At 42.3% G+C, this 14,685-nt stretch overlaps 1 protein-coding gene across 1 annotated transcript in view; it reads right to left on the bottom strand.

Annotated features, from left to right (window-relative positions):
- Epsti1 (epithelial stromal interaction 1) overlaps positions 1–14,685 on the bottom strand; it is a 97,971-nt gene that overhangs the window by 18,967 nt on the left and 64,319 nt on the right. Inside the window, exons 8-9 of the mRNA NM_001044257.1 lie at positions 9,830–9,862; positions 7,736–7,816 (exon numbers count right to left, since the gene is read on the bottom strand). Of these exons, the coding sequence (NP_001037722.1) occupies positions 7,736–7,816; positions 9,830–9,862 (114 nt within the window). The remainder of the gene's footprint in view (positions 1–7,735; positions 7,817–9,829; positions 9,863–14,685) is intronic.

The following is a 14,685-nucleotide window of genomic DNA, read 5'->3' as shown; positions in this document are numbered from 1 at the left end:
TAGAAACTATACACAAGTAAACATTTTAATGTTTAGATTTTTAAATTTTATTTGCATGAGCATCTGCATGCATTATGTGTATATATACTCATACACACACACACACACACACACACACACACACACACACACACACACTATGTGTGTATGGTGTCTGTGGTAGTCAGAAAAATGTTCTGGAATCCTTGGAACTGGAGTTACAGAAAGCCGTGAGCTACCATGCGAATGGTGGGAATCAAACCCACATCCTCTACAAGGGCTCTAAACGACTGAGCCATCTCTCTAGTGTCCCCATTTTCAACTTTTAAATGCTTGCATATATCACACTTAAAATATCTTATAGAAAAATGCAAGAAAATGTCCATCACTATTGGTAGAAGACTTGGACGGTAGATAAAGAAAGCTTTAACATCTGATACAATTTGGGTTTTATGATCTTTCTATGCACAATTTACTTCCTTATACCAACTATGGGAATTTGCAAGAAAGCAGGCCACTTCTGCTTCCTTAGTTTTTTTTCTTTGTTTAAAAGCGTAATTCCGCTTTAATTAAAATAAGCAAGTTAAGTAAAAAAGATTCCAACAGGTACAGTTTCTAACCTTTAGAGGTAACGAAACAGGAAGTGAGTATACTAGAAAGCTTAGAACTGAAAGGGAGAAGGGAGGAAGCAGGGAAGTCAGTGACCTGTCTATCTTCTTGCAGAGGCAAAGATGGGGAGAGGAAGGAACTTGTGGGAAGCAGGGACAGGGAGCTGATGAGCCATCACCATGTAAGAACATAGCTCCAGATGGCGGGAGGGGGAGGGGCGGCTGGTACCGCTGCTGTCAGGATTATTTTCTGATCATCAGCACAGTGTATCCCAAAGAGAGGCCGGTTTTTCTTTGGTACCGAGAACGATAATTTCAACTAATTAATTTGTTCTGCTGAACTGACAGCCGCTGAGGACATGTCTGCATGTAAGCATATCTGTAGCTCCTTTCCTGGGGTTCTCTCATGAAAGAGCGACAGCTAGTTGGGTAGGTACAAAATAAGTTGTTCTGATTCCAGCGACTAAGACTGTAAGACAATGAAAAACAAGACGCTACAATGCACAACACACCAGACACTGGACCCTTATTGCACTCGGCACACATACGTGTTAGGTGCCAGCCTCTCCCGGGACACCTGGATTTGTGCAAATTCAATGCAGCTCTTCCCGGAAGGAAATGGCCTTAAAATGGAAACAGACCTAGAAAGAACCGTGAAACAAAGCAAAAAGAAATGCACTGCTGAACATAAGTCCCAACAATAACCCAGAAAGACAAAGCAAGGAAGGCAAGCATAAGAAATAAATATCTAAGGCTTTTAAGTATAACCATAAAAGCTCTCCAAAGAGAGGAGGTAGATCTTCTCCAGGCAAGGAAAACTGGGCACTTCCAGCAAATTGGAAGATAACACCTTGAGAAGTCAAGAATGGAACGTGTAAACACCGGTCTGCTAGCCTGTTACCTGTGAGGAATCCATTGCAAACAAAGGACCACCAGGCAAAGTCAGGAGATAGGAAGCATGGTGTGCTGGGGAAATACCTTCAGGGACTAATACTGGGAGCCCAGTCTACCCAGAGACTTAGAGCAGTGGTCATTTCCCGACAGAGATAAGATCAGCTGTGTGACGCTCTTTTCCAGCATCCTGCATATCAAAGGAGCCCTGGTACCACAGTCGGGTGTGTGCAAAGCTGCAGAAGCATTGAGAAGGGATGAGGCTAGAGCAAAAGACCAGCTCCAAAGCAACTCCTGAGTGCACCAATTGAAAATGAAGATGGGGCGGTTTTGAAATCATGTCCGATTCCGACTGTGGCGTGTACAGACACGGTTCAGCCTGACTGCTTCGTGTAAACATTCAAGTGCCATCGGCTGGTGGGATGAATTTCTCCCAGGAGAGGATGTTCTCTCAGCTCAACTGGAGGTGAAGCATAGTGGAAGCAGAAGGGCTGAGGCTAGAACAGGAAAAGAAGTGCTGCCATTGAATGCTTGCTGCAAAAGACTTTGAGGGGATGGGGGAGCCTAAAGGGACCTGGTTCCGAGGCTCCCAGTCAGAAGGGGGTACCTCAGCTGAAGGACAGAGATGACCTTGGCCAGCAAGAATGATGAGAAAAGATTGAAAGGATACTGGGAAAGACAGAGATGTCCAACCAAGTAGAAGGAAATAGGCATTGAGGGGTGAAATGGGAGAGTCAAGTAAATGACAACAGTGGGACGGACGCTTACGGAAAACGATACACAGTATGACTAAGCTCCCATTAACTAGTGCCTGCGAGTGCTATCATTTAGTGTCAATATTAACAGAGTCCAGCTCCACCATCTTTAATTTCACTATCTTCTATCTTTCACTTAGAAACATTTCACATCAACTATCAACTCTCTTTGAGAGAGAGAGAGAGAGAAAGAGAGAGAGAGAGAGAGAACAAAGCTAAACCTTTTGCTAAAGGTTTGATTACTACAGAAAATGTAGGAACTACAAAACGGATAGAGGAACACAATTATTCAGAAGACTCCCCCCCCCCCCAGAGGTACGTCCCTGTATTTTCTTCCTGATTAAACACACAACAGATTACCACTTGTCACCTTGAGTCACATGATCAGATCAGCATGTGCCAGACATTAGGACCAACTCTTGACATGCTTCCTCTCATTTGATCCTAACAAAATGTCACGAGGCAAATACCAGCCCCAACAAACACAGCACACAAGGTTGGGGCAAGGAAGCCATCTACACAAGGCGCAGTAACAGGAGATGTGTTTTAAAAAAAAATCCGTCTGTGCTCTATTTTTAATCTATGTTTTCATTTTCACAAATGTGAACATATCCCTGCCATTAAAATATGCTGGCAACTACCATATGGACTTCCAGAATCTTCCAGTCTTCTACCAGGGAACAAATCATTTCAAAATTTCATTAACCATCTGTAATGGTTTGTATTTGTGGCCCCGTTGGAGTAGGTGTGTCACTGTGGGGGTGGGCTTTAAGACGCTCAGCCTAGCTGCCTGGGAGTCCGTATTCTGCTGGCAGCCTTCAGATGAAGATGTAGAGCTCTCAGCTTCTCCTACACCATGCCTGCCATGTTCCTACCTTGTTGATAATAGACTGAACCTCTGAACCTATAAGCCAGCCCCAAATATATGTTGTCCTTTATAAGACTTGCTTTGGTCACGGTATCTGTTCACAGAAGTATGACCCTAACTAAGAGACCATCTCTGGTTATTTCTCATAGCAAATGCATATCTTTGCCAGGTATGATGTTCTTACGTGTTCATCTTCCCAGTGCTCAGTAGACTAGGCTGAGCTATTTATTTCCTAGTATGGCACTCTGTTAAAAAAAATATAGGTAGACAGATAGATAGATAGATAGATAGATAGATAGATAGATAGATAGATAGATAGATAGACAGACAGACAGACAGACAGATAGATAGATAGATAGATAGATAGATAGATAGATAGATGGTTGATAGATATAAACAAAAACCATTTACATTTCGACACTCGATAGTGCCCAAGAGCCTCTCACTTTCCCCTGGCTGCAGCAATAGCATTAAGTTTGTATACATCGTATTGAAAACACTTCTGTAAGTTCCTGCCCCAGCAAACACAGAAATCAGTAGTATTGGTTTTATAAAGTTTCTCACTTAATTTCTCCATTATTCTCACAGTTGAGATTTAGAAAGGAATTTTCAAAGTATTTTAAATTTCACTGGAACTAAACTCACAAATTATTTCGGATGCGACAGTAGTCGCTACAATGTTGGGTTTTTCCACCTGGAGACACTTTGTTTATTCAGATGGACTTTTATGGATAAAGGAAAGTTATGTTTTGGTTTGTTTGTTTAACACAGTGAAGTCTGCGGACTCCTTTTTACCTTACTCCATTTTCTAATCAGTCTTCACTGGCATTTGAAAGAGTGATAAATCTTGATAAATCTCTTGTAGCCCACTCTCATGGGACTTCAGTCTGACTAATCATGCTTCACCAGACTCTTTTGGGTCGTGTAGGCAAATTGCTGCCATCCACAAATATTAGCTTATGTCCAACAATTAGACGAGCTCCTTTTAAATTTTCCTTTCTTGCCTTCTCAAGGTGGCTAAAATAATCCTCAAAGCTTGTCCCATGCAATGTTAACAGTTTTCTATCAAATAGCCCCGAGGAACCCTGCGTCAGAGCTCCAGAGTGAGCTTGGTTTATGTGGTCGGGTCTCAAGCATCTTTGTCTTGTCCATTTCTGCTATTTTGGCCCTAATAATGCACACACTGGGTTTGGGGGTTGGAAAGTGATATGTATGCTTAAAATATCTTTTTATTATAGTTTACTAAAATTCTGTTTAATTGACAGAACTTAAAAATCTGTCATTTTCCCCTGCACCTTAAAAGATGGTCAAATATATTTTCTTGGTAGTTTTTCTAATTGCAAAAATGAAATATAAAAAAAAATCCATTTTGGTTGGTTATCTTTGCATTCTTAGAATAAACTCTTTTGTCTTGGTAAATTATTATTTAAGAGAAAATTATACTTTGATTTCCTTTTCAATATTAAATCTTAATCTTTTGAAACATGTCTAAAAGATCTGTACTTGTGTGTGTGTGTGTGTGTGTGTGTGTGTGTGTGTATACTTACATGCACATGGATTTAAACAATAGCTAAAAGAAAGCCAAAAAAAAGTTTAATCCTTTTCCTTGATCTGAAACAGTTTTTAAGCTCAAGGAAAAAAAAATATTAATCCACCCTGTCAAAATTCCAAAGAACTTACCTCTAAAATTAAGCTTAGTCTGTTGGAAGGCAAGGAACTCCCAGAATACTTTCCAAATCAAGGTATTTTCATTTGTCTTTGTGAGTTTCTAACTCTGTCTTTTTACATTCTCCTAGAAAGTCAGCCCCTTCCTGTAGATTTCCAATTTACCAGCACTGCCTACCTGCAGCAGCTGGAGCTTAATCCTCCCACAACTACATTTCTGGCCTCTCAGCTCTAATGTTGTATGTTTGTATTGGTGTGTTTAATCTCCCCGATCCAGCTTACTGCAGATGCCCTCATCCCTTGACTTTATCTCAGAATGCGTGGCTGGAGTATCAAAAGAGCAGCTTTGCAAAGTTTCTAATTATTAAGTTATTAATTTCTGTTTTTAATCTTAATTACTTCCTTTAGTTTCACTTATGTTGCTGCTGTAAATTCCTTGGTGCAGAATTCATCTCTCTCTCTCTCTCTCTCTCTCTCTCTCTCTCTCTCTCTCCCTCCCTCCCTCCCTCCCTCCCTCTCTCTCTCTCCCCACCTCTCTCTCTCCCTCCCTCCCTCTCTCTCCCCTCCTCTCCCCCCCCTCTCTCTTTCTCTCTCTCCCTCTCTTTTTATTAAATGGATTTAAAAGTTATAATTTCCTTTCTCTAAGCAGAGCTCTGCATGCATTTCCCATAAGGTGCCAGTGTACTACTACTTTTTTTATGGCCTCCGTAAACCATTTTGCCTCCTAACTGCTTTAATGTTTTCCTGGTTTTCTTTGTTATCTTTCTACTTTTTAAATTAAACCAATAACCATGCAAAACTCAGGAAGTACAGTCAGGCTATAAGGGACTATAGAAAAGGCCAGAAACGGGAAGAGAACAGGGTCCATTACACAGAAGCCCCTATGGGGAGGATACACTAGAACTGGGTGAACCATGCCTCCAAGGGAGAAGGAGCTTCGTACAGGAATATTGCAGTCTCTGCCGAGAGCACCAGCTGGGGAAAAAAGAGCCAGAGCACTGTGGTGTGGGTTCTTCCCTCAGGCACTAGACCTGAACAAAGGAGGAGAGAATGAGCTCAGAGAAAACAGGGCAGTATGCTAGGTACCTGTGACCATGGAACAAGACACCCCACATAAGGACAGTGGCTGCTTATCTTGGGTGTCAGCATGTCCGGACAAACATAAGCAAGGATCACCATATTAAGGAACAAATGCATAGGAGATCAAATTGGGGAAATGCAGTTGGTATAATAGTCTTTAATAACTGGACAGTCGCCGCCATCATCAGAGAGATGAGAATGTTAGACTCATAAAGCAAAACGCTGCTACGATAAGGCAAATAGGCAGTTTGGGTAAGCAAATGAATTCAGTCAATGTGTCGGGAGAGCAGAGTGGAGTGTGCTAAGAGAATGTCGTTGGTGGGAAGATCCAGGACCTTCTTCAGAACGAGATGCAAAGGGAGGAAGCAAAGGAAACAATGAAGACGTGTGGAGTTGTGACCCTGGGGGTCTGGAACCCAGTTGACAGATGTCCTGGGAATGGCAAACCGCGATAGAACAGGGGGATAAACATGGAGAGAAAGCCAGGGAGATAGATGCATGCATCCTCAGATCCGAAGAGACAAGCGAAGGCGGCACAGAAGATTAAAAACAGAAATAGAAGCGCTGTAAATCTTCTCATAATTCTGGAGGGGAGGGGAAGGAAATGATTAATAACCACAACAGAGGAAATGCAGCCAGAGATCATAAAAATAAAGAGAATACTGTGAATGGAATGTCAGTTACGTGGCGAGAGTACAAATATGTGCAAATGAACTGCCAACCACAGGAAATGAGGACGTACCAGTCCACAAATGAAAAGAGACCGTGAAACGGGGCAAGAGGGAAGCCAGCTCCTTTTACCACGATGGATATATTTTAAACCAGGGACACAGAACAGTAAAAACTAAGCCAAAAGACAGAGAAAGCGCCACACAAACACAAGAACAATGGGGTACAGGAAATATTAGGTAAAATGCAGAGAGACAAGAAGGAAACCACCTGAAAGGTAATTAATGAGAAGAACAGACTATTTCAAAGCAATAAACAATCTACACTGAACGGCAAACTCTGCTTTAGCATCACTGACCAAATCTACGGCCTATGTTCATGGTGAATACCAGTCTAGGGGGAGCGGAAGTCCCCTGCACACTGTGATGTGTTAAGATTACACCCTTGGCCTGGCATGGTCTCTCCATCTTCTGGCACAAGGCCCTTGCAAAATGGACTGAAATCCTGGAGAGGAGCTGAGGATGTAGAAGAAAAGTAGGTACTCGGCACAGAGAGGGACCACACTGCAGGCCTCATTGCTTTGCATCCGTTTCCCTACAGCACCAATTACTACGCTGTCCTGAGTGTCTCTACAATTAAAAGCACAATGCTCTGCTTCTATATGCTCCACTGTCTGAGCCTGCTTACCAAAAGCAGTTTGACCATCAGATCGCAACCCCAAATTGTTTTAGTTGCCAGACTCCAAATTTTAAATCGTGAAATCCCATTAGTAAGTTAGGAGGTTCTGCACTACACCCACTGGTTCCTATCGCTCGAAGTGTGTGAGGAATGTGTCACACGTACGTACAGACTTTTAGACTGGTTTCATAAAGCCTGCTTCATCCAAGGCATTGGAATCTTCTCTGGATGCCATCAGTGACTTCATAGATCCTTGGTTACTACGTGAGGTTGGTTGTGTTTTATGTTCCTGTGTGTGTTAGCATCTTCTCTGTGAACTGTCATCACTAACTGTGGGCCATTGTTGGGCTACATCCCATAAAAGTTGTAGCTGGAAGGAGCCACTTCCATAGAGCAAACCTAGAATTCACCCTTTGTTTGTAAAGCGCAGTCGGTTTTTCCAACTTTTAGTTTTCAGAATCGAAGCACTTCTGTTCACCAAGCCTTCAAAAGCTCATGATACTTGAAGCAATTTGCAATAACAAGGAAGGCCTCGTAAATACCTTCTGATGTCCGTCCCTCGTCTTTTGCAGTTTTTGGTTGTCTTCCTTCTGTGGAGAATCCTTGTGTGCTTGGCTACCAGCCTGTAAAGGGACAAGTGGAGAAGCATCACCCTCAGTGTATTAATCTTCCTACCAAGGGACTGCTGCTAATAACTCAGCCGCCGCGTGAAGCATTCACAAAGCTTTCTATGCACACTTGCTTACTGAGTGATTTATGCACACATCTGAAGACATCCCTTGGGATATATAAAAAGAAGGCTAGTGTAAGCACAATCATCCAGCACATTTTAAAGGATGATTTAAATGTTTGTTTAATTAAGCTATAAAAAAATTTTTTCCCTTGGAGATAACCAACATAATTCATCCCTTTGGAAAGCTGAAGATGTTTTCAAGATCATTCCATCCGACTGATTGCTCCCTCTCACAGACAAGTGGTGATGGTACTGGCTTTAGAATCACTGCTGTGGCCACTGCTCGTTAGTGGTACCCTACTAAACTCTGTCAACGGGTGATTGATACAACTGTAATCCAAAGATGTACTTCTTTCTAAGCTTTTATCTGTACCCAAAACACAGTCCCATTGCCAAGAAGAGATGATGAAAAGCCCGTTCTGGAGCACAGGAGCCTTGGAAGAGCCAGCTCCTTCAACAGAATGCCTTGCGGTCTTTCTGACTCACCATTGTGGACCTGGCCTAGTAGCCAACTCTTGTGGAATGTATGAGATTTCAAGTAGTAATGGTCCCTGACTTATAGTTCACTTGTGAGGGTTCTCCCCACCCCCGACTTTATGGTTGTACAGAAATGATGTGCATGCAGTAGAATTGAGTTCTGATCCTCTCACTGGCTGGTGATATGTAGTAGCACATTACCTCTGGATGCTTGGCAGTGGGAGCAAGCCGCAGATCCCATCAGCCACGCACTCAGGAAGATAAACAACTGACACTCCACGGCCTGTGATGTTGCTAAGCTAGGACGTTCACTGAGTTACATATATTAAATACATTCTGATTTGTAATATTTTCAAATTGGGACAAGGTTTGCCTGGGTGAAGCCCCATCGTGAGCCTAGACTATCTATTTCCTTCATGTGTCATGTGATTTTTCTACTTCACACTGACCTTGAAAGCCCAGCCACCTAAAGGCAAGAAGTACAATCTGGTAACCTAATGCTCCAGAAACTCCACTCCTGGGAGCAGTGTGTGAGGAAGTCACATATTTCAGACCCCATTCTCCGGACTAATAATCCAGAGAGTCCACGGAGGCTGCCTCCCCCTGTTCCTTTACTATAATTTTTCTCAAGTACTTCTTAGATCATCCCCCGATTCTAATAACTATAAAAATCCATCTACCACCAAGCAGTAAGAACCTCTCTTCAGGGAGGGAGAGAAGCTTTCAGAATCGCATCTGGAAGAAGTACCAGTGAGACTAGCAGAGCGCCATGTGTTCAGAAATCCTTCACATGCCCAAAGCCTATTTTATCACATAAGCAACCTACACACCACGACTTTCTCTTATCTATACCTCCAAACAACGGAGCTGTGATAAGCCACGGCAGGTGGGTAGCAGCTCTCTTGTTCCCCTTCCATTTACTTTAGAGAAAGCCAGTCTTAGTCACAAATAGTCCACATCGGATTCAGGAGCAAAGAAGAACGTAGGTAAATATTATGGTTGGAACAAGGAACAAGAATTCTACTCAAGTACATTTTTATATGTATATCCTTTATCATTATGCTATACATAGGTATATGTATATACTTTATATATTATTACTTTATCATTACACTCTATATATGTATACACATACTTTATATATTATATATACTTTATCATTATACTATATATGTATATGTATATACTTTATATATTACTACTTTATCATTACACTATATATGTGTATGCATATATACTTTATATATTACATACTTTATCATTACTCTGAATTGGGATATGACTCTTATTTTTCAGTTGCAACATACGTTGCAATATGAGATACAACATAGGAGATGCCCTAGAAAAGGCTACAAGAACCTAGGAGTCATGTTGTCCCTTAGCCGAGGAAAGCCCAGAGTTACCTGCAACCCTAATGCATGCTTACCCTGCTGGGGTCTCTAAGCAGGACTGGAAGTTTCTGTTTAAGAAAAAAATAGAGAAGAAAATATATTTTATTTTCTACTTTTTCCTTAGTTCTTAATACTAGCCAAATTCGATCCTAAATTCTAATACTATATAAATTCTGTATAAATTCTAATGCTAAATCATGGCATTCACATAATTTTGTGGTATAAAATATTCACTTGATATGATAATAGACTAAAGTTTTGTCATCAAAGCAAAACACAACTTCAACCATTATAAGCTATACTTACAATACATTTATTGGTAAAAAATACCCAAGCCTCCTGTGTGAAGTATTATGTCATACGAGATGTCAGATTTTAGTAACTGTTGCAGTGACCTTCCTTCACACTGTGGGAAGGGGTGCCTCTGTATTGTCAATTGTTAATACTGTACCGGTCAAACCAGTAGCTGGCAAAGGGCAGAAGATGAGCAGGGCAGACCAGTTACCTTTCTCTCTGCTCTGCAAAGTATCTGACAAGATGCACTTTAAAGGAGGAGGGTGTATTCTCGCTCGGTTTACAGACCCACTCCTCCACGGCAGGAAGAGCACAGTGACCTGAGCGGGAAGCTTGCTGTCACATGCAGCCACGGTCAGGAAGAAGAGAATGAACAGAGAGTGGGGCTACAAAACCTCAAGGCCCAGCCCAGTTATCCACTTCCTTTTGCAAAGCTCCACCTTCTAAAGCAGTGATTTTCAACCTTCCTAATGCTGTGAACTTTTAATACAATTTGTTATGTTGCGGTGAACCCCAGCCATAAAAATAATTTCATTGCTGTAATGTTGCTACTGTTATGGATTGTAAATTAAATATCTAATATACAGGATATCTGATAGGCGACCCCTGTGAAAGGGTTGGTCCACCCCCAAAGGGGGTCCTGACTCACAGGTTAAGAACTGCTGTTCTAAAGTTCCCATGACCTTTCCAAACACCATCAGCAACTGGGGAACAAGCGCTCAAATACATGAGCCTATGGGAGACACTTCACATTCAACACACACACACACACACACACACACACACACACACACACACAACAAGCATTTTATTTTCCTTTCTTCAGAGCTGCATGGGGGCAGAAGAAATGAATGCACCAGTTACTTGGGAAGCCGGATGGGTCATAGGAAGATGAAGGACAGGAATTATTAAAGTGGAAGCAGATGCCGTTTCCCTCATGCCCTGGCACTTGCTAATTCTCTCAGTGCTACCGGGAAATTCAAGGTGTATTCTCTGGGGGTGAGGGGATGAGAGCAGGCGTAGCACGTACAGAGGCTGCAATGGTGAACTGCATGGCTGAAACAGCTGTATAAAACCCTGCACCCTGGTGCCTTCCGTGGAGTTCACCCCTTTCTCCTGCACTGTTGCTGCCCAGAGGAAAGAGCAGCTGTATTCTTTCAAAGCATCAAAGACAGATTCCTAGAAAACGGAGATTCCCCTCCTCCGTGAAAATTATTGAGTCAGTAAAGCGCTTAGTGCTTGGAGTCAGGAAAACGTGTCAGCAGGCAGGGGTTAAAAGTACCTGACAATAAATTCAAGGAGGAGGAAAAAAATGTTCAAAAGAAAGGGTAAGAAAATAAATCCAGGTGGCCTGGGATTAGAGGAATAGGAATTCTATAAGGAGAAAATGAAGGGGAATGAATGGAAAAAGATAACACTAGAAAGTCATCTAGAACTAGAAATGAGTTTCCAAATTGAAAATGAATAGTAAAAAGCCCTCGTACTCAGTCACACCATTACAGAATATCAGGAGAGGAAAGGAGGATGTTAAATTATTCCCAGGGAAAGCAGGTTTCAAAAGCTCCTGTAAGAACTGAAATCCAGACGCCCTGGGAGCCCCAGGAGTGGAAACGCAAGACCATCAAAGTTCAGAAGTATCTCCTTCTGGTTTGGAACAGTCTCCAGTTAAGCTGCAGGCGCAGTAGGAGGGACTAATAAAGACTAACTTGGTCACAGGAGGACACGAACACGCTTGCCTTCTGTGCATCTTCTTTGCTATTAGATGAGATGTTACCTTAAAACAAGCAAGGCGGGAAAGCACAGCGAAGGAGATCCAGAGACCAGAGGATTAAAAAGCAATAAAGGAAGGCAATTCCCAAGACATCCTCAGAGCATCCTCAACCTCCGTGGCATTTCACAGCTACCTCGGGTGCTTTAAAAACCCTCAGGTCCGGGTCACACTGTGGCTGCATCCCTCGGGGGTGTGACCTAGACATGAACAAGTTTTAAAGCTCCCCAGATTGGTTCACTGGGCAGAAGAGGCTCTGACCTGTCGTGCTAAAGGAAAGTTCCAGAAGAACCCCTGTGCTGAGGACCAGGAACAGGCTACATTCAGAGCTGCAGTGAAATGAAATCTGAACAGGGTCAAGATAGCACTGGCAAGCTAGCCGACGGTCACAAAACGGAAAATGTGTGGAAACCTTCATCAAGAAGCAGCGGGCAGGACTGCCAAGAACAGTTTCTTTTAAACATTTGATTAAGAATGCAAAAATAAAATAGAATCTTTTCAAATGTTTACAAGTTGTAAGAGACAGAAAATGTGACCAGAATATACTATCTGGCCAAGAAAACAAACAAACAACAAACAAACAAAAAACCCCACTCAGGTAGGCCATAATACTGGAAAACCTGAGACACTGGTGTTATTGAGAAAAATGACAAGAAATGAGTTAGCAAGGACTGAAAGTCGTCAAGAGATAGCAATATGTACATGTCAACGGATGTTGCCAAAATCCAAAAGGGTACAAAATGGCTTCCCAGAGGCCACCCCAATTTCTAGACTATGTTAATATCACTACCTATGACAAAAGGCACAGCCAAAATGAAGGATCCTGAGATGGGAGACTAGTTTATATTGATTAAATAGACCCAGTGTAATTCCAAGGGTCTACAGAACAATGGGGCAAGTTGGTCAGAGCAGAGAGAAGGAAGAATAAGATGTCAGGTTGATGAAGCATGGGACAGGCAACCAGTGAATTCCTACACTCACGAGAGGTCACAAAAGGCAAGACGCAGATGCCCATAGTCTCCACAAAATGAACCAGTCCCACAGATTTCCAGCGCTTTTAGAATCATTTTAAATTTTTGACTCCCAGGTGTGTAAAAGAATAACTGGATTTGCTTACGTGGAGACATCCTCAGTGCAGCCCTTCTCAGCCTTGGCTGCTCTTCATAGCTACCCACTGTTAGTCTACAGGCTTGTTACAGCAGCAACAGAAAATACAAGGACTTCGTAATGTTTAGGTACAAACAGGATGAAACAGAATGGAGAGGGCATAGCTATATGAGCATCATGTGACATTTTAAAGGGAGGAACATGCGCCCCATGGATTTAAACATACAAACACATCCTATAGAGTGTGTAGAGTTTGCAGAGGGAGTAGATAACCACACGGCAGCTTCCCTCCAGCCTAAGCATGCACATGGATCACCCGAATTAAACAGCAAGTTCACCCTCAGGTCTGTGTTAGGACTTGAAATGTATCTGCATCTCGGTAAGTTCCCAGATGACCAACGCTGCAGGGCAAGGCTAAAGCTTGAAGTAGCAAAAGTCTAGACTGGTTCTCTGGACCTTAGAGGCTGGTGAGGGGGGGCATCAAAAGAGACAGGAGCAAGGAGTCAGGGTGAGGAAGGGAGAGAGAAAGGCAGAGGTGTGGAGAGAAGAAAGAGCATTTCACCTAGCTATGCCATTTTGACTTTTTCAAGATACTGGGAGCCACTAAAAGACTTTGAGGCACATAAGATAGGGCTGTAATTTTAGTGGCACAGGTATCATGGGAGCAAACAACCACTTTTTAAATCGGATGTAGGCCCCTTTGTACAAAATGAAGCCCATGTGAGTCACCATTATTGGACCAAAAACCTATAGCTAACTGGTTCATAGGCCCAGAGGTGAAACTACTATTAGTATGTTGCTAAACTGACATGGTATTAAACTGGTCCCCAGTGACTCACTATACCCATAGATCAGTGCATCTCTCCAATCCCATCCGAGAAGCTTCTATCAGCAATACTGATCAACACAGAGACCCACAACTGGCAATGGCGCAGAAGATGAGAGATAATGGAATGCTCAGCTCTAAATGAAATCTCTACACACAACCTTCCTCCCAGTGCTCAGGGGTCTTTGTGGAAGAGAGAGTGGAAAGACGCGAGAGACAGAGCAGTAGCTGACGATCAGGAAACTGTCTTCTGGATCAAGCCGGGGCACAGGGACTCACAAGACCTATGCAAGCTCAAGTCAGACCAAAGCCTTAACGGAGATAATTGGCAGTAAGCCCCACACCTGAGAGGCTATTAGCACCTCACTGTTGCAGGATATTTGATCACACTGTAAACCCGAGAAGGAGCATCAGCCCCCGAGTCTTTATTGGTAAAATCGGTTTGAGATTTTGTTTAAAACAAAAGTTAATAGTTACTGGGAGAGGAAGAGCTAGCTTTCTCTAATAAGAATGGAGCCCCTAGTAAGTTGACCATGACCTATAGTAGGAGGGCAAACATCCAAGAATAATTGAGCTGCACAAATAGGAATAGATAAAAAAAAGAAAAGACACAATGATGGGAGGGAAAGGATAAACATGGATCATAGTAAATATGAGCAAAATGCACTGTGTTGAAATTCTCAAAGAAATATATATATTCACATATATATACTTTGTGTACATTATATATATATATATATATATATACTTTGTGTTACATATACATATATACATATATACAAAAGTTTTAAATGTATCTGAAAATATCCATTGCTAATTGCTGGGAAGGAAGGATTTCTGTCCCCACCTAAACCCCAACTCATACTTACTAGAGAGTGTGACACCATCTATGTGTA

This window comes from Rattus norvegicus, chromosome 15, assembly GCF_021556685.1.
Source record: "Rattus norvegicus strain SHRSP/BbbUtx chromosome 15, alternate assembly SHRSP_T2T, whole genome shotgun sequence".
Lineage (NCBI taxonomy): Eukaryota > Metazoa > Chordata > Mammalia > Rodentia > Muridae > Rattus > Rattus norvegicus.
This window is presented reverse-complemented; position numbering and strand designations above follow the sequence as displayed.